At 51.1% G+C, this 20233-nt stretch overlaps 1 protein-coding gene across 1 annotated transcript; it reads left to right on the top strand.

The window, feature by feature from the left end:
- Positions 1-20: 20 nt before the first annotated feature.
- Positions 21-12795, top strand: LOC103608533 (core histone macro-H2A.1-like; the record flags this gene model as incomplete). Its single annotated transcript, XM_008592960.1, has 3 exons — positions 21-138; positions 2835-3009; positions 12055-12795. Coding segments are annotated over 3 exons (459 nt in total), but the record flags the coding sequence as incomplete, so codon positions are not given.
- Positions 12796-20233: the final 7438 nt, after the last annotated feature.

Below are 20233 nucleotides of genomic sequence, written 5' to 3'. Positions count from 1 at the left end.
GTGCCAGAGACACAGGATGGCATCTGACCAAACCCTGCCCTTGTCTAGGAAACACGCTGGAGAAGAAAGGTGGCAAGGAGTTTGTGGAAGCTGTTCTGGAACTCCGGAAAAAGAACGGGCCCTTGGAAGTAGCTGGAGGTGAGATGGGGAAGCCACTGTGCTCACCTGGGTGTGGCAAATGCAGAGTTAGAGGAACCCTTTTAGGAAGGAGCTGAGAATCCAGAAGGGTGTGGCAGTGCAGACATGGCTCTGCAGGGGAGGCAGAGGACAACCGTTAGCTTTACAGCCTGGAACTTTATCACCTGCTCATTGTCGGGGGGTTAAAGCTACTGAAAACCACCTTTGCAATTTTGTTTTATTACTTCCAATAGCTGCTATATGTTTGGCATCTAGACCACAAATTTTGAGGAATTACAGAAGCCGAGTTTGGCAAACCGGGCGATGAGAATTATAGATAGTGATAGTGAACCATCTGCAAAACTGCTGGTAAGAGAAGCGAACTAATAATCTTCATTCAGCTGTCTGTATTTTTAGTGTGAAGCATGCAAATACACATTTTTCATTTGCCAGTTACACCTTCCTGGTATAAGGAGGAAGAAAACGACCTGGCATCTGATGTGGGGAGGATTATTGCTAAGACCTGGAGACAGGGCACTTCTTACTCACAGCTGCAGGCCTGAATTTTGGAATTTAGGTGGTCAGTAGGGCAGGGCAGAGGGCCTCCTGAGGGTCTGAGAGTCTGTACAGCAGGGAAGGTCCGGCCCCACCATCTGTGTGAGGACAGGCCACCCCCTTCCTCACTTGGTGTTCCAGTTTTCTCTTCTTACTATGTGGTCCCTGATGCCCATTCTGTCTTTCAAATTCTGTCTGTTTTTAAAACAGATTTTAACTTAAATGTAAACATCAATAATAATGAGGTAACATCTGCACAAACCCATCAGATTTTGCCCCTCTTTCCCCAGTGACTACACATGGCCCCCATCCCAGGCTAGTCTCAGGGCCCAGTAGGAATAGGGCATGGCATTCTCTCAGCTGATGTGTGCCTTTGACCTCTGGTCTACTGGCAAAGGATATGCCATGTAGGCACTGATTATAATAAAGTTCCTGCAGACAGTTCCACCACAGTCCCACATTGTACAAGGGAGAGCATACACAGCCTTTCCCACCCAAGCGGGGGCTGCTGGCCTTGCTTCCGCCACCGTCTGCACCAGCCCGCAGGTCCCTTCCCTCAGTGTTCCAGTTTAAGCCTGGATGAGACCCTCACACGTGTGCAGTCTGATGGGAGGTGGCCCAGTACAGCTACACACCAAACTTCTGGTGAAGCCTGAGCCACAGTGGATGCCAGCCCATTAGATTAGCATGGCACAAGACATTTTTTGCTTGATTTAATAACACATTTTGTTCTTTATTTTAAGAGCTATTTTAGAAAATGTTTTAATATACTTTAAAAAGTATAAAGAGAATAAAACATGCCCCTGCTCCACTGCTCAAAGATAATCACTGTTAATATGTTTCTTTCCAGTCTTTTTTCATTCACAGTTTAGCAGTGACTTTTTGTGTGGACCAACCAGTGAATTAAACCCCCCATCTCGGTTCTATACACCAGCACTTCAGACCAGAGTTCTCAAAGCCAAGACTCAAACTCAGACCCCGATACTCTTAGTTCAGAGCTGTTTCTCCTGCACCACGAGATGCTACCCACAAATCACTCCTCCCCCAGTATTGACTAGTGACACAACCATAACAACCCATGTTCCTTGGATGGTGCTGACAGGTGTTCCTCAAAAAATGGGTTTCAGAAACATCCAACCAAACAAGAGTTTGGGTGTCCTGCTGTAGCGGTGGTGTTGTAGACATACAACATGCAGTGCTCACCAAGCCCGTTGGCCCCAGAACCACCTCCTTTGCAGAGCATCCTATGGACAGGGAATCTGGAACATGCTCTGGGAGACAGGTGGACTTGTCATATTTCCTGTTATGTAGTAGACCCAAGGCCTATGCATTAGATCTGACAAGGGAGAGGTGGTCCCCCTATGGAGATGTGTAGCTGGAAGAGAGCTCCTCTTCCAGGAAAAGAAACTAGTTCCATCCTAAAAATCCATTCTAATTCGGCCACAGTGAACAGATCAGGCTAGACCCAAGGCCTATGCATTAGATCTGACAAGGGAGAGGTGGTCCCCCTATGGAGATGTGTAGCTGGAAGAGAGCTCCTCTTCCAAGAAAAGAAACTAGTTCCATCCTAAAAATCCATTCTAATTCGGCCACAGTGAACAGATCAGGCAGTCAAACAGTGAGGCCGCCCTCAGCAGAGGTGCGGCCAGGTTGCTCAGCCACTCATTTAAAGGGGTTGCTTTCCTAGTAGGCTTGTCCTGAATTGGGCCTAGGAGATTAAGAGATACGTCCTAGTTATCTGCACATGAATTCACATGAGGAGAGGTGGTTGGAGACCCAAAAAGGCAATTATTTTAAGGCAGTAAACATTCAGACACATTCAATCAAGTGAGATGGGCACAGCTCTGCCTTCCAGGAGCACCCTGGAGGGGGAGCTCATTGCAATCATGGCTAAAATTCCTGGTGGTGATGCACCCTAATTGCAACTTTCCAAGGGTGGGTTGTGGCTTGGCTGCCCAGAGAGAGGAGACTAAATGGTAAGCATTTCCCAGCTCCTGCTTACATTAGAATCACTACATGGCAGGCAGATGCGTTCCTCCTCGGACAAGGGCCCTCAGAGGGCACAGGAAAACACACTGGTAGGAGAATGGGTCTGTGTTTTCACCTTCTGACAGGTACTTTGCACAGGAATATATGCACTGTTTCTGTCTTGTTCCTTCTAGCTGCTGTCAGTGCAGGCCATGGCCTGCCCGCCAAGTTTGTGATCCACTGTAACAGCCCAGTCTGGGGTGCAGACAAGTGTGAGGAACTTCTGGAAAAGACAGTGAAAAACTGCTTGGCCCTGGCTGATGATAAGAAGCTGAAATCCATTGCATTTCCATCCATTGGCAGCGGCAGGTAAGGAACACGCTTGTCACCATGGTAGTCATGAGTGTACTTCTCTGTGTACATGGCCTCCGGGTCTGGTGCTCTCACTCTGTGCAAGGCTGCTGAGGTCACCTTCAATCACTTGCCTTAGTCAAGGAGACCAGAGCACGAAAGAGGGGAGAACACAAATGTCAAACAGTGGTGAGGGGCAATTGAAGAGAGAAAGACACGAGCCCAAGGACAATATAAAGCTTCAATTGTGACAGCAAATGTCATTACAGAAGGGGACCTCAGTGTGCACTGGGACCACAGAGACAGCGCCTCAGTGAATGAGGTTTGACAGGCACTGAGACTTAGATGGGTGGAGAGGACAAGCAGGTGCCAGTGCAGGGGTTTTAGTTAAGAGAGTGACCTTCCCAGCGTGAGCCTGCAGCTGTGTTCCAGTTCTGCGTCCCCCAAGCATCCTTCACTTCGAGAAACCTGCTTGCTCTAGTCTGTCTCACTGTATTGCTGCCCTGGGTAATTCTGATGGCCTGCTCATGAGGGAACTGAATGGAGAATTATGTGATAACAAACAGGGCTGGGCCCTGCCCCACCTCCCATCCCTGAAATATCCCCTGAGTAGCCTCCCCAGGGCTTTCAGGAGCAGAACGATTGCCCTGAGGCAGATGCACAACTCAGAGGCCCCACTGGAGGAGTGTAGTCCGCTACAGCTGATGATGCAGGCAGGTCTCTGATTGTGCACCCCCAGTGCCAGCAATTAGTCTGTCAGCTGCCTGCCTATCAGAGCAGCACTGCACTCTGGCTTGAGGGTCAGGCCCTGAGTAGAGTCCTGGCTTGGCCACTGACAAACTGAAGGATGGCACATAAATTAATCCCCACTCTGGAAAATGCGTGTAATGATCCCCCTGTGCCATGATGCAGACACATGGGCCTGTCAGGCAGCACCACCTCTGAGAAAGTCCCAGCACCCATCACCCATCACATTACCAGTATCCTTCCTGCCGAGGGTCTAAGGCTCAGGCCTCTGGAGGGCTCGGGATCTTGTTGGGCAGTGAAGCCAAGGGAAACTGGACTTTTGAGGCTGCAGCTGTTAGAGTCTTGGGCCCACAATCTGGGGTTCTATAGTGGCATGTGGCTTGGTTTGGACAAAGTATCTGCCACTGCTCCTGGAGCTTCCCACCACTGTTTGTGAGCCTTCTGGGGTCTCTACCCATCAATACATCCCATGACCCCAGAGGCTACGCTGCCATCCTGGGCCCAAGCGACAGTCCACAGAACCACACCTTGTTATTTATAGAAAGCTGCTTTTTTCAAAGCACTTCCTTCCAAACTCATGAGGAGGATGAAGAGTGGATTTTACTATTTTCAGCCTGGGCAGGCCTCATAATTCTGTTTCCCCCAACACCACCATCACTGAGGTCCCATGCCTCAAGTGACAGTGACAGAACCAGCACTGGAGGAGCTTCCTGTCACATCACTCAGACAGTGTACCCAGCAGAAGGCCTATTCCCCAGGGCTCTCTGTGGCCAAGGAGGTCACTTGTGATTAGCAGGACCTACAAGAGGATCTGAGCACGGGGAAAGATCTCTGGTTGGACAGTGTACCCAGCAGAAGGCCTATTCCCCAGGGCTCTCTGTGGCCAAAGAGGTCACTTGTGATTAGCAGGACCTACAAGAGGATCTGAGCACGGGGAAAGATCTCTGGTTATGCCTGCCCCTTCTCTTTTGGAGCCTCTATCACGGCCTACCTCCAGCAAGGGCAAAATGGTACAGCAAGCATTTCCCCAGCAATCCCTCTCGGTTTTGTGAGCTGTGAGCCTCCTGGACCAGAGGCTCCTTGGAGTGAGGTCCCTTAGTCCTCTGAGCCGTTCAAGGAGGCTCTCTTCTCAGGCCCAATGGCCAAAGGAAGCTGGAGCAGCAAAACCACCACGTTCCCGGTCCCCGCAGTGTGTGTACCACATCCCTGCAGTGTGTATTTGTTTGGGGGAGAAGGGATGCTGATCAGAAAACAAGTGAAAGCACATGCCGGTGCCCACACCCTCGTGCATACCGCATGCACACCCAGCTCCACAGTCTCTGAGCTCAAGTCATTGCCAAAGGCAGGACGACCACAAGCACCCAGACTCCTGATGACATATGTGGTGTTTCGGATTGCCCTGTACATTTTCAGTCACTACTTCTTCATTCTAGTCTCTCTTGCCAAGAGCATATGTGAATCTTCATTCTTAAAGTCAACACCATTTAAATGCATGTTGAAAGCAAAAGCTAACAGAGATAGAGTATCTAAAAGCCCTTTCATTTTGTTCTAAGAGCACCTGGCAAAGATGAGCATCCTTCATGAGGTGGTCAACAAGTAGCCATACTTCGTGCTTCTCCCATCTCCCATAAAAAGTCTGTTCTTTGGCACTGTGCTGTGTGACTGTTGGTAAATGAATCAACCTATCTGTCCCTTGCCTGCTTTATCAGCAAGCAAGGTTTTAGGGACTGCCCTTCCTCACAGATGGTTCTGAGGCTCAGTTAATTAGTGCTTCGTACACTTTGATCTACTCTGATGAAAGGTGCTTCCGAAGAGAGAGGCAATAGGAGTCTTTATTGGAGGTAATAATTTCACGCCCTTTCATATGGCTATTGCAAAATTCTAAATTGAAGCATAAAAGTAATTCCCATAAAAGAGCATCTGTTATTACAAACTTATTTACATTTTTCATGGAGTGAAAAGTTTTAAAAAATAATCAATTGAAAGCTTTTAAGAGGTGGAATGGCCAAAGGCAGCACATGTGCACTGCTACCTGGCCACATCTGCCAGGCAGACCTCACCCCACAGCACCATGTAAACAGCTGCCCTCTCTTTCATGAGTAAAACATGGGATTACTCCAGAGCTGGCCAGTAAATCACAGTGAGTTTTAGGAGGGGAAATAAAACAGCTTGTTTGTGACATTCGGTGTCTCCAGCATAGAAGTCATGTTGGAATTAAAACAGTGTCAGTGCAGACATGCTGGTGAAGAGCGTGGGATCACTTTCCCTCAGCTGGGGCCTGGCATCTTGGGCATGTGGGAGGATGACCGCAGCCCACCTATATGGCCACTTGCTCCCTCCAGCCCGCAGTGTAACCTGGCCTTGGGAAACCACCTCTGGCATCTGGACATCCTGTCCTTGGCCATTCCAGTCACAATATTTATGGACACTCCCACTCCCTTGGCTCTGTTTGACATTAGGGGGTGACCCCTTTCTGGAGGGGCAGTACATTGAGAATAGCTAGTTTGGGATTTTGATTAAACTTTCCTTAGATTTATGAGCTTCAAAGGAAAACTGATTTTTTGGGGTTTTTTTTTCAATCTACCATTTATGGTGTTTTTTGAGCCCCAACCCTATGGTAAACCCTTTATCCGCATTATCTCACAGTAACCCAGAGGTGAGCATTGTTATTAATTCCATTCAAAGGCAAAGAAGCCAAAGTTTGGAGGGGTTAAGTCACTTACTTGAGGTCACACAGCTTGTACTTGGCAGAGCCAGAATTTGATTGGAGGCCCTTCAGAGCTTATGACATTAGGCATATGGAACTCATGTCTCCGTTGGTCAGACAGGTTTCTGCTCCCACCTCTTCTCATCTTGTCAGAGGGCATGTCCTTGCTTGTGCACTCTCTGTGTGTGTTGATTTCTACAGGGAACCCTGGAAACACCACCTTAGAATTCCCTAACCTGCCCAGGCACAGCCATCGGCCTCCCTGTGCCCTAGCCATTGGCCTTAGAGGAAAAATAGAAGGATGGAAACAAACTCAAAGACCTTTGAATTGGGGAGAACTATTTATTAACCCACAGCATGTGAGCCTTGGAGCAAAAGAAGATGAGAGGCACTTCAGGCTGCTGTAGGCCAAAGCTGGGGGGGCAAGAGTGGGTCACCTTCCCTTCTGAGTCTTCTCCCTCCTGAGCACTGTGCCTCTCAGCACAGAGTCCTGATGATTTGGTCTTTCCCTATGGATTGAGTAGCCTTTGACTGGGGCAACATCAAACAGTCAGGCAACTACTCAAAAGCTGGATAGAACATGGAGGAACGGTAAGGGCCCAGAAGCAGCTAGCAGCACGGGGAGGGGGACTAATCCTAACAGAAGAGTGTCGGCAGACATTTTCCCCACATCACTCAAGCTTCCAAGACATCCAGCCCTAACCTGTCACCTCAAAGCCAACTTGGGTCATTAGACTGGCGACTGGCCCAGCAAGAAAAAAAACAGAGTCCACCTGGAATCCACCTCTACTCCTACCCAGCTGTGAAGGGAGAGCTCCCAGCCCATCTCCTCCAGAAAATCTACCTGGACTCCCTCCATCCCCAGGATATACCCTTTCCCCGTGTGACTCTCTGGGGTCCCTAACAGAGTCCACCTGGAATCCACCTCTACTCCTACCCAGCTGTGAAGGGAGAGCTCCCAGCCCATCTCCTCCAGAAAATTTACCTGGACTCCCTCCATCCCCAGGATATACCCTTTCCCCGTGTGACTCTCTGGGGTCCCTAATTGGTCTGCTCCTCACAGCTCTAATCCTGGGCTCCCTGCATGCCTGACTGGCCCATTGCTAGAGGGCAGTACACCAGGAGCAGGGGCAATTAGGGAGGCGCCACACTGGAGAGGATCTGCAGAACTGGAGGAACTCAAGCCTTTTCTGGGTTGCAGCCCTTGTGAACCCAGAATCTCTGCATTTCCAGGTGGGACGGGGGGACAAGCATCCAATGTGTATACCCGGCGTCACTGAGCAGGCTAACCCAGGAGGGCACTGGACTGAGAGGGCCCTTGAGGTCCCCTTGTCCTAAACTAGGGAAACTAGGACCCTTGGGAAAAGCTGTTCCAGACACAGCTGGAGTGACTGCAGAAGAAATGCAGATGTCTCTTTAGTCTGCTCAAGAAAAGGTCCCAGCCCTGCCAGTGAGGGGAACTTAAGGAACATGCTGTAAACACACCCACAGGACAGGTCGGGGGCTCCAGAGGGTGGGGACCAGTGGTGGCCGCAGCAGCATCCTTATTCCCACCTGTCATCATCACGGATACCCCTGAAGTACCTACTTTCCAGTCGCAGAAACTAACCAAAGGCAGCTGGGACCATAGAGTGGAAGCCCTTAACCCCTCTTGCTCTGTGGCATCTGCTCTCATCTAAAGGCAGACAGTGCAGCTTCAGGACAGAGTGACTGTCACAGTGGCAGTAGGGTGGAAAGTGGGGAGCCTTGGCCTTGCAGGGATGGCCATTCAGAGGGTTGTGCAACCAGCGAGGGAACCTAGCCACCCAGGAAGCCAAAGATAAGTGCGACGCCAGCAGGCAGGCAGCTCCCTTGGAGGCGGTCAGCTGCACCAGGAGCCTCTGGAGCCCCTGCCGTGCCACCACTTGCTAGTGCACGTTGGACAGCAGCTTTCTGGGAGTCTGGGGCCAACATTTTTACCACAGTGTAACTGCAGTGACAACAGCAGTCACCCAGGCACATCTGTCACAGGGCCTAGTGTTGGGGAGGCAGTTTTCCACTGTGTGAGCCCTTGGACACCACCCACGTGATTGAGGACTCTGTGCCATGCCCTGGTGCTGAATGTGCATGATCTCATCCAATACTCTGCTAACTCCATTGCACAGGGTGGGGAGACAAGGCACAGAGAGAGGGCTAGGTCTCAAATCCTGTGTGGTTCCCGTTTTCCACTGTGTGAGCCCTTAGACACCACCCACGTGATTGAGGACTCTGTGCCATGCCCTGGTGCTGAATGTGCATGATCTCATCCAATACTCTGCTAACTCCGTTGCACAGGGTGGGGAGACAAGGCACAGAGAGAGGGCTAGGTCTCAAATCCTGTGTGGTTCCAGGAAATCCTGAGCTCTTAACCACTCAGGCCACCCTGCATCAGAGGTAGAGCTGAGACTGGCCTGCCCAGGCCACTGCATGTGCCACAGCTGCCTCTGTCTTACAGGTGTGGGGCTGTGTGTAATGCACTCCTGCAAGAGCATCTATTCACACAGTCCATTGTGTTACAAACATTCTTCACTGCAGCAACTAGGAAACAGTTTGGGAAAGCCATTACCTTTGCTGTTCCTTCCTGGTAGCCCGCGTGCTCCAGATCAGCCATAGTCCGATGGCAGGATTTCTTCTTTAAGCTGTGGCTTCTTCGGACAGATGGGTAGGTGTGTCAATAAGAGGTTTTCCTGGAAAAACCCAGACTCACGTTCACCCAACAGCAACCTTGAAGGACAAGGCCAGGCACGTCTGGCAGAAGAGCGGCCTGCTCTCTATTAACAGGAGAGTACGCAGGCACGGGCACTGTGGGTCTAAAACCTTCCACTCCTACCTTTCTTCTCCACTTGCATGTCCTTACCCTTTGGGTCCACCCTGAAAGCTCAGATTGTAGACTCCAGGCTACATAAAAGAGAGAGGTTCACGAAGAGTGGCCCCAGACTTGCTAACTCAGAAACTCTGGCGGCACCCTGCAATCTGTATTTTGACCAGCTCTCCATGATTCTGATGCAGGCTAAAGTTTGAGAACTACTGATGTATATGAACAGGAAAGAACATTCTCTCACTGAAAGTCACACAGACTCTCAAGGGTCCAAGGCAGAGGGATGGAAAGCCATGGGAGGGGTCTATATCAGAAAGTGCTGGGCATAGGCAGGAGTGATGGGCACACTTTTGGTGCTCCAGCTGGCAGGGCATGGGCCAGAGCCACTCACTGTGTGTACCTGCCTAATGCCACATCTCACCCAGCTTGGGCCAGATGTAGCTAAGTGTTGGTGATGCAGTGGCCTGGGCGGTAGCTACCAGGTGGCATTATGTCCAGCTCAGGTGGGGCTGGGCAGCCACAAAAGGAAACATGCTGTGGGTACCAGGCCACACAACACACTGCCATTCCAGGCAGTTCCACAGGCCCTCACCTCAGCCCAGCTTACCTGTGCAGGTGTGAGGCCAGGACAGGTAGGAGGGCACCCTCACTGGAGGGAGCTGACGGAGCATGGTCCCAGGCTTCACGTTCACAGAGCAGCTCCTCTCAGTCCCGCTCACCCAGGTCAAGTCCACAGACTGGCCTCTGTCCACTCGGAGCCCTTGGAGTTCCTTGGCCTGAGTGCAGGCCACAGCTGGAAGCAGCTGCACAGCTAGGAAGACACCCCCCAAAATGGAAGGTCTAGTCTACCTCCTCAGGTGATTCCCAACATGGATCTTGCTCTGGATAACCCATCCTCTGCTCCTTGACTCCTGTGAAAATAGTCAAGGCAGCAGTGCCAGATGTGGTCAGAACATCTGCTTCCCAGGCCAAGCTTTCAGATTTGCAAGTGGGCCTGGGTGCCAGGGGACGACCTGCCCACTCCCTGCAAAGCCCTTCCTTAACTGGCCCCGCACCCTCTATTATGGCTCATCTGTTGGTCGGGAGCCTCCAGTGTCTCCTCGGGGAGGCTATGCACATCTGATGACCCTCTCCTGGCCAGAGCGGCTCTGAAGTGCTGAACCGTTCTCCATAGCAGTGGCACTGTGTGCACTGGCAGCTCCATAGGGGCGCTGTGTGGCTGAGGAGGAGCACCTGTGTGTGAGGGAAGCCCAGCCCACAGGCTGGGGACATACCCAGGGATGACACCCCTTGTCCTCTAAGAATGAGCTCCTTTCCTGAAGCATCCAGAAGTTCTAAGCTCTTTATCATTGAGCTGGGTGAAGCCATGTTTGACCAAAAGCAAGTGGGTTTTCTCCTGTGGCTGTGGCATGTGCTGAGCACTGAGGGCAGTGGGATGTGCATGGCTCTGCAAGCGACCAGCCAGGTGCTTCAAACCTCACAGGCACGGAGCGAGTGAGACTAGTGTGTTGTAACAAATTCTCACCTTACACGTTTGAAAACCTCTCCTCCTGGTGGCAGATACCCACCTGAAGGACAGTACCAGCACAGATAGGCAGGTTGGCCCAGCACCTCGCAAGCCAACATGTCCACAGGCTCAGCAGGCAGATTGTAGATCTGCCAATGAACAAAGAAATCCCCATGAAAAATGGCCCCAAACTCTCACCCTCGGTGTCCTTAACTGAAGATTAGGATCAGTTAAGGGATTCGAATCCAGGGCCACTGGTTCCAAACCCTGGTTATTTCCAGTGGACCAGGCAAGCTGCTGCGTTCCTGCCACCCAGTGTCCTTAACTGAAGATTAGGATCAGTTAAGGGATTCGAATCCAGAGCCACTGGTTCCAAACCCTGGTTATTTCCAGTGGACCAGGCAAGCTGCTGCGTTCCTGCCACTCCCCTCCCAGGTCCCCTGGGTTATGCATGTACCATGCTGACCAGGAACAGCCTCAGGAACACTGTATAGAGCAATGAGTGCCAGCCTTCCCAGTCCTGACTCCAGGTGCTTAAGTTCTGAGCACCTGCCTTCAAAAGTTGACACAGACATTTACTTTTAAATGGAAACATGGATTCAGATACATTTGGCTTGGAGACTTGGATGATATCCCTGAGCTAAGGAGCCCACTTGGCCCAGAGATCTTCCTCTGCACCCACAGCTCCCTGACACCCTGGCCTTTGGAGTGGTATAAGCTGGTGTGTAGTAGGGGTGGATTCCTGGCTAGGAGCCCCTGCACCCATGAAATCCAAAGGCTGGTGCAAAGGGTGTGACCCTTCTATGTGAGTGGATGAGGTCAGCACCTTCGCAGAGAACCTCCAGCCTCCAGTCATCCCCTGGGGCTGACACCCACCGGGAGCATTGAGGGCCTGGGCTGTGGCTCAAGCCCCATGCTAGTCATAGGGACGATGGGCAGAGGAAATGTAGGAGCTCACACTGCGCTTGGGGGACTTTTAACACACACCACCAGACACTATCCTGTCTGCTTGCTGGATGCCTTCTCCAAAGGCACTGAGCATACTCTCCTGCAGATCACAGCTCTCTGCCCGGTTGTCCTTTGTCTTGTGAGCACTGGGTTTTCTCACACCTGTGTACAAGCAGCCAGAGGGCTCAGTGGACACTGTGACCCAACATGGGGCGAGCTACAGCAGCCAGCCTCGAGGGCCTCTGAGGGTGGTGACCCCTGGGGAGGGCGGGTCCCATGGCCACCTTGGTTGCTGAGCACGTTTGTTCTCTCCTGTAGGAATGGTTTTCCAAAGCAGACAGCAGCTCAGCTGATTCTGAAGGCCATCTCCAGTTACTTCGTGTCCACAATGTCCTCTTCAATCAAAACAGTGTACTTCGTGCTTTTTGACAGTGAGAGTATAGGCATCTATGTGCAGGAAATGGCCAAGCTGGACGCCAACTAGGCTGAGGAACTACAGAACCAGCCCCTGCCTCCAATTTGAAAGAAAAAACCCTTTCACTCCTACTGGGAGGCGGGAACCTTTTCATTTTCAATTTTGCTCATCTAGGGAAAATAAGGTTTTGGTTTCCAGTTTAATTGTTTTTGACCTTCTAAAATGTTTTTACGTTAGCACTGATAGTTGGCATTACTGTTGTTAAGCACTGTGTTCCAGACCGTGTCTGACTTAGTGTAACCTAGGAGATTTTATAGTTTTATTTTAATGAAGTCCTAATTGACGCAGAGCAATGGGGAGAACAGTGTCTTTTACATGTTGCAGAAGCCAGGAAGCCCCATTTGTAACCGTGTGTTGTGGTGCTTTATTGTACACCCAGTGGCGTTCTTTTTACTCTAATGTTCTTTTATTCTCAGAAGAAAAATCATGAATTTGCAACAGATCTAATTTTTGTTTACTTTTTGTCTTAATGATGGATTTGAAAATGAAAGATTTAAAAAGCAGAACAGAATCTGTTGTCCTTAATTATATTTGCAATTTGGAATTTGTGTGAATTGATTTAGTAAAATGTTAAACAGTTGTGACTGGCGTGTTGCAAGTTATTGTTCCCATGAGTCCTAAGTTAGCTTCTCTAGTCACACGATGCGGGGGGCAGGGCATCCTACCCCAGGAGACTCCATGGTGGCCAATGCATCTGAGTGGGTGGGGGCATCTACTAGCCCCCAGTGGTTTAGAGCAAGAATTCATATAATGTCTCTCCTTCCAATCCTGTGTCCCTTGGGCAGAGGTGTGATCTCTTTCACAGATGAAGGGAATGTATCCAAAGCCATGCAGGTGGCAACTGGCAGGTTGGTACAGAGCCCAAAGCTCCAGACTCTGAGCCCAGCTCTCTCCTACCATCCTCTCCTCCTGACAGTCTCTCTGGCTCATGGCTGGGCCTGGGTACCCCGGGACCTTGCTGGATGGACCTGCAGAAGCCTCTTGCCCTTTGGTGGGCTGTGTTAGGCCTGTCACCCCTGCAGGACAGGCTCCTGGTCAGAGGGGCACCTGGCTGTGCTGCCAGCTCTTACATGCCTCCTTACAGCCCAGGCCATTTTGGAACGTAGATTGTTTAGAAAGATCCCGGGTGGACCACAGCAACTAAAATATGTTAGCAAAACATGGACTCTTTCCTTCAAAGGACATTTACACCTTAATCTAAGTTTGCCTAAAATGCACAGAAGACTCCTTCTAGCTCTTTAAAAAGTGCCTTCTTCTAAAGCAGATTTTAGCCAGGAAGAAATATGCAGTACAGTGCATGTCAGGGATAAATGTTAAGGATCATTTTCCTTTCCAAACTGCCTAATGAAATCAAAACAGAAGGTCCTAGACCATTATCCAACCAATCTTTTCAATGAAAAGGCAACTACTTCTAACTCAAACCTGAAAGGTGATTTTTCCAAATTTCTTCTAAATATAAGGTATTATTAAGACTTTTAAATTTCTTTTTCCAAAATCTTTGCTGGGTATAGATTATGTATCCACATTTCTTCATGAGAGTTTGGTGAAAGAGAAAGAGAAAGTTTAGCATTGTCTTTTCAAGAAGATGCATCTTAAAATGATATCACTTCATAGATAATCTCTGCAAATTGTTTCTACAGGTGGAGCCTGCAGTGTGCAGGGAGGGTGACAGAAAAATAGTGGCTACAGTTAGCTGATAATACTGGTATTTACTGTGTGCCAGTCACTGAACTGAGTCCTTCATGGACCTCATTTCATTTGGTCCTTGTAATAACCCTAGGTCCTGTATATTAGGTACATTTTATAGCTGAGAACACTGAGGCTGAGAAGGAACCTGCCTGCGCTCATACTGCTAATAAGTGACAACCAGAGATGCTGAACACGGTGATAAAGGGTCCCTGATGGCACACTCTAAACAGCAACAAAAGAGAATCCATTTGGCCTTGGTGGTATTTGTAACTTGATATTGAAAAACATAAACATCTAGCTGGAACCAAGGTTTAGTAGCTTCTCAGTGAACTGGATTTCCTTAACTTGGCGGTACACCAGATGCAAATGCTGTATTTTTCAAAGGTCTTCCACTAGATGTCGCTAAAAGGACTGGGAAGTAAGTAGAGACAAGGGCAGCCAGTTTCTGCTCTTCCTTGTGATTACACAATAGAATAAATTGCATTTGCCAGAGTTTGCATGAATTATTTACCATAATCACCTAAATGCATCTAACGTTTGAATAATCCAAAGTGTGTTGTGCCCCTGAGGTGCGGGTGCACTGAAGAAATTCTTTTCAGTGAAACAGCCCACAAACCGCCTGGGATTCCCTTCTTCTCTAAACCACCCAGTTAGTTTTTAAAACTAAAATGAAGAATTGTTCTCTGATGTCAGCCTCATGTTTAGAGGGAGAAAAAAGCTCACTGCTTTTACAAAATTGGTGCAACTGCAAGGTACCTCTTAAAATGCAAACCTGCCTCTATTCAAACTATGGGTTTGCAGTAGTAAAGTTTACCAAAAATGCAATTATTTGGGGGAAAATCCTGAAGGTTCTGGAGAGGTAGGTGTTGTTCCCCAGCCCAGCCCTTCCCTTTGCTGTAAGCTGTGTTGCAGGCAGGCTTGTAGTGCATGCTGTAGAGTGGCAGCCACCTCATCACATGGTCACCATTCCCAGGTCCCCCCACCTCCATCTCAACCTCATGGACATGCAGCCCTGTGATCCCTTGCTGGCCCTATGCAGACAACACCTGCTCCCACTTGTTTCTGAAAAACAATCCTTGCCCTCGGCAGCTGTGCTCTGCCCTGAATAATCCAGACTATTTTTTCAGTGCTCCTCCAGGAGCCCCTTTAAATGACATCTGAGACCTGATACAGCACTGTGGCTTCAACTGGGCCTAAACTGACAATAACAATTACTGTGTGTGTCCTCTACATACATCATTTCATTTACCTGTCATGGCAACCCTATGAGGTAGAGAGCTATCCCTATTTTACAGATGAAGAAACTATGACAGAGGTGAAACATTCCCCAAGGTCACACAGCTATGAATGATGGAGCTGGGATTTGAACCCAGCTCTGTCTACAACCAGAACTCTCCCCAGCCTCCCTGGAGCTGAATTCTTCTTTGGTATTCACCCCAATATTTTGTTTTCTAGTTAGGTGAGGTTCCTTGCCTATTCACTGATAGATCCTGGGTGGCCCACCCTGGGGGCACAAACAGAACCTATGGGATGACAGACAAATAGAAATGTGTATTTAAAGCAATCCAGTGGCAAATAAGGACTTGTGGAGTGCTTACTATGAATGAGGCCTTATATGGGGCCCTCTTACAAAGGCAGGTGAGACAATGCCTCTGCCCAGCGAGCGAGGGACCCAGAGAAGTACCTGCACAACAGGCAGGGGCTCAGAGCAGGGAGTTCTGCTCACTGGCTCAGAGGGCACAGGGACGGTTTCTTGGAACAGATAATCCAGCGCCAGACTTTGTAGGAAAGGTTGGAATCTTCTAGGCCAAGAGAGCAAGGTGACAAGTGGAAGCTGGCACATAGTCTGCTCCCTCAGCCCCTGCTGGGGGCTCCCTCCGTCCCCTCTGCTGGCTGCTGGGAATCGCGGATCTGCCCCCCCCACACACTCCCACCCAGGACAGCCACTTTAGCGCTGGCCTCTGCCCCCAGCCCGTCCCCAGCATTTGGCGCTGTCCATCCATGGATTTGTTTATGTGGCAGAATTCCTCCCTCCATTCAGGGTCAGCTGGCTGTATTTGGTCACAGCTACTGCTAGCCCTGACAGAGGAGTTGGCTTACACTGAGGGGAAAAAAAGCAAGAGATGGACAGTAATTTCCTTTTCTCACCCAGAGTCCCACCCCTCCCAATCCACGGCTGTCCCTGCTCAGCCCTTCTGGGGAGGTCCGGGCTGGGTGCAGGAGAGCCTCTCATTTCCTTGTTTGTCACTCGAGCTGTCTCGTCAGTCACCCTGCTGGTCGGGGGATGGCTTAGCCAATTTATTCATTAGCAGTCGTGATGTTTAATTTTCACTGTCGGTGCCACCAGACAGCGTTATCTTGGGAGCTGGCCTTGGTGCCGCCTTCCCGCAATCCACCTGAAGGCGCTGGGCTGGGGAGGGGAACCTGGGGTCCTGGGGCCCACTCCCGGCTGAGAAAAAAGAAAAATGCTCAACGGCAAGGGGTGAGGCCACTTTTCTTTGGCTTTTCTTCTATTTATAACCTAGCCTGTTGTGTTTGCTTCTGGGGCCCCCGATATCAAAATAATATCACATGACCCTCCTGACAGGCGAGGCAATAACACTGCTCATTAATCCCAGCCCCCATTGCCCCCTTCATGCTCCTCACCAAGGTGTGTAAACAGACTGGCCTTTCGCTGACCCCTGGAAGCCAACCCGGCCTGGGCTGCTTTGTCAAACTCAGAGAATGTGTGTCTTAGAAACGCTCTCTCCACGGGAGGCATGTTCTTCCTCCCCCTCTCCCACCCAAGCAGCCCCACCCGTCCCATGCCCACCCTGTGCCCATGCACGCATGCACGAGACTCCAGAGCCCTCTGTGTTGGCAGAGTGCAGAACTGAGGAACATGCCGTCAAACACCTTTGAACTTGAGCAGAAAGCACTGGGGACTCTGTCTCTTACAAAACATAGCTGAGATTTCTCCTCAAGAGGCCCTGTGAAGTGACCAGAACTGCCTGCAGATCTGCTAACAGCCCCCTTGGAGTACTTAGGACAGGGCACCTGGGACCTGCCCTGCCCTGGAATCTGCTGGGGAACCAGCACCAGCACTGGAGGTCAGTGGCCACACACCACGAGGACCCACGCACATTCAGTGTCTGTGTGGATGTGCCCTGGAGCACCCCCCTAGGTCATGTGTCCCTGGCAAAAAAGCCTTCTGATTGCCCTGCTGGGCAGAGGAGGAAAACTGTCCCAATGCCACAGTTTGAAGGTCACCACCTCAGCTTCAGGTTCATAACTGCACTTTAGGGAGGGCGAAAAGCTCAGAGACTCGGAACAACACCCTCCAAATCTTATGTCTAAAGCCCTGAAACCAGATCAATGATCACAGCTCAGAGTAATGTGGCCCTAGAATGCATGTAAGCAAGAGGTCAGATCTGCCTTGCTAGTGGGAGCCTCTTCCCACCCTGAGCTCTTGGGCAGGAGACTGATCGCAATGACATGGGGTGTCATGCCATCCCCTTTCCCACACACAACCTTCCCAACAAGCTTGGCCTGCTGGGGAGAGCCCTGCTTCCCCTACACAGCCTGAAGGTATGTCCCCTGCTAACGACCAGGGCTTGCCCAGGTCAGGTCCCAGGGATGGCCCTCTCGCGTGTCTGCCTGAGCGCTCCCGGCCAGGCTGGCTGGGAAACCTGATATTTCTGTACCTTAAAAAGACAAGGCTTCCTAAGCTTGAGAGAATAAATTAGAGCTGCGTTCAAGTAGGCTCAGCTGCAGTGGATGGGCAAATTGATTTGCTTCCCATCTGGGAGATTAAATTCCACTGCCCCAAAATGGCAGCGGGGTAATGAGCTGTCAATCAGACGGCACAGAGCCAGGGCCGGGCGCATAATTGAAACCCAGCAGCTTCTCATTAGGTCCCACGGAGGTCCTGGCTGTGGACTCCCACCCTGAGGAGCCTCCAGACCCCGTGAGAAAAGGCACTCGGCCCTGCAGCCACATCCTCTAGAAAGAAACACCACCTCAGGCAAGCACTGGGCTGACTTTACGAAACTTTCACTGAGCTCAAAGTGCTTCTAATATATTTGTCCACAGTCAGCAACAGCCACACCAGGATTTAATTAGGGGCAAATCCAAACAACTGGGAAGATACTGATGACTTCCACTGAGATGACACTCACAGGGCACTGCTTCCCAGGGGGCCTTCGCCTGAATGCTCCTGCGCCTCTTTGTGGTGTCCCCAGTCCCCCCAGGTCTTCCCAAAGGTCAGCAGCCCCAGAACCACCGCCACAGCCCACTCAGCCCTTTACGGCATGCAAAACACACCATGCAAATCCTCACAACACCCTGAGACAGTGGTATCGTGTGTGGTGTCTCCATTTCATGGGTGTGGAAACTGAGGCCCACGGAAGTTCAGAAACTCCTTCTCACGCCTTGGTAGGCTTGGGAGTGGAGAAAGACTAGTTCTCCTCTCCAGCCTCAGCTCACATCACCCTTCTGACACTCTCTCCGTGGACCTACTCTGTACAGGCCACTCACATCTTGCTTTCAGGCCTTTGCTCGTGCCAGTTCCTCACCAGAACACAACTCCACTTGTTTCAATCCTGCTCAACCCTACAGGTTTCCAGGTCTCCGCACACCCATCAGCCACAGCACTGTGCCTACTGGGCAGCTGTCATGTGTTTTCATGGCTATCTTCCCCATCAGACACTTGAGTGCCATTCATGTACACATTCCCTGTGCCCTACTGGCCAAGCCCTGTAGGAGGTGCTGGGGACATAAGCAAAGGAGACCCTGCCCTTCAGGAAGGCAGGGACCAGGGTCCTGGCACATGCTGTACCCTTGCTGCCTGGCCCAGAAGGCGGGGGGCAAGGTGGAGGCAGAGGGGAGGTTGGAGGAACTTGGTCTCCGCCCATGCCCACCCTCAAGGACATTCCAGACACCCCAGCCCTGTAGGAGTCAGGCTAGGGTGACAGCCAGGGGTAACCCATTGCACTGGATCTCCCTCTTTGTGTGAGCACAGGGTGGCTTCAGAATGGAGCCTGATGCTGGCACTAGGCCCTGGCTTGGCCTTCTCTTGCCACGCTGCTAACTGCAGCCTGGATCTCACGGCATCTGATGCTCCCCCTTGGCTGGCTCCTGACTTGAAAGGGAGTGGACATGGGACCTTGCTGGCTAGATACTAAATCCTCATATCCATAAATAGGGAAAACAGTGGGAAATGTTTGGTGAAAAGCCCTTGCCTGCATGCCAGTGAGCTTGGGTGAACACATTTTACAGGCCAGAGTATTGGCCACAGGCATGTGTCCTTGGTGGGCCACGGGCAGCATGTCCTGGTGACCCTACATGCAAGCTTGAGTCAAGAAGCTCCTTCTCACAGCCCAGCCTTGGCACAGAAGGACTAGCTCCTGCTGCCAGCTCAGTCCGTAGCTTGCGTCCTGGCATTGTTGGGCTCCTCCACTAGAAAACAGAGGCCTGTGGTTGCAAGCACAGGTAGAGAGGCCTGGGGATCTCCAGGTGCACCTGACAGATGCACGCCCAACCCTCTGCTGCGCAGACCACCGACACAGAGGCAGAACCACAATGGCAACAGGGCCTTCGAGATCCCGTCGCAAGATGCAGAGGCATCTTCCACCTCCATTCTCAGGTGCAAGAACAACAATGACAGCACAAGAGATACTCCTGTGCCCTGAGAAGTGGCAGTGGTGTGACTACAAGGGGCACGCACACTCCTCACAACCCTGCACAGTGGACCTCATACCCTGCTTTCTAGGTAAGAGAGTTCGGATCAGAGAGGGGAAGTGACTGCCCAGGCCACACAGCAGGAACCTGGCAGAACCAGGATTCAAAGCAAGGAATGAGTCACCTCCTGTTCACTCTGTACGCTGCCTGCCTCCCATTAGCCTCAAAAAGTATGTTACCCTGTTTTACAGATGTGGAAAAGTGAGGAAAGGAGTGGATCTGCACCTTGTCCAAGGCCACAGCTGGTGAGTGGAGGAGCCCAGGTCTGCAGGCCTTGGGCCCCTGAGACTTTGTGCCTCCTCCTGGGCCTCCTGAGTAGAGAGACCCAGGACTCCAACAAAGCCCAAAGTGACACAGGAACTGGCCCCAAGCTCTGCTCCTGCCCAGGCTGGGGCCTTCCAGTAATTAGCAGGCTCTTGTTAAGACTCAGTCGCGCCGTGCTCGGGCCAGGCCTTGTTTTTGTTCCCGTGCAGAGGCCCTCGCAGGACGGCCAGGCGCACGTGCGCAGCCCCATAAATCCAGCCGGCGTCGCTCATTACAAGGTTCTGCTTCACGACTCCACTGGCCCCAGCCCGCGCAGGCTCCACCGGCCGGCGGGCCTCCCCGCAGCCAGGC

This window comes from Galeopterus variegatus, unplaced genomic scaffold, assembly GCF_000696425.1.
Source record: "Galeopterus variegatus unplaced genomic scaffold, G_variegatus-3.0.2 Scaffold8531, whole genome shotgun sequence".
In the NCBI taxonomy this organism is placed as follows: Eukaryota; Metazoa; Chordata; class Mammalia; order Dermoptera; family Cynocephalidae; genus Galeopterus; species Galeopterus variegatus.
Note: the sequence above shows the minus strand (reverse complement) of the source record. Positions and strands in the feature narration are given on the sequence as shown.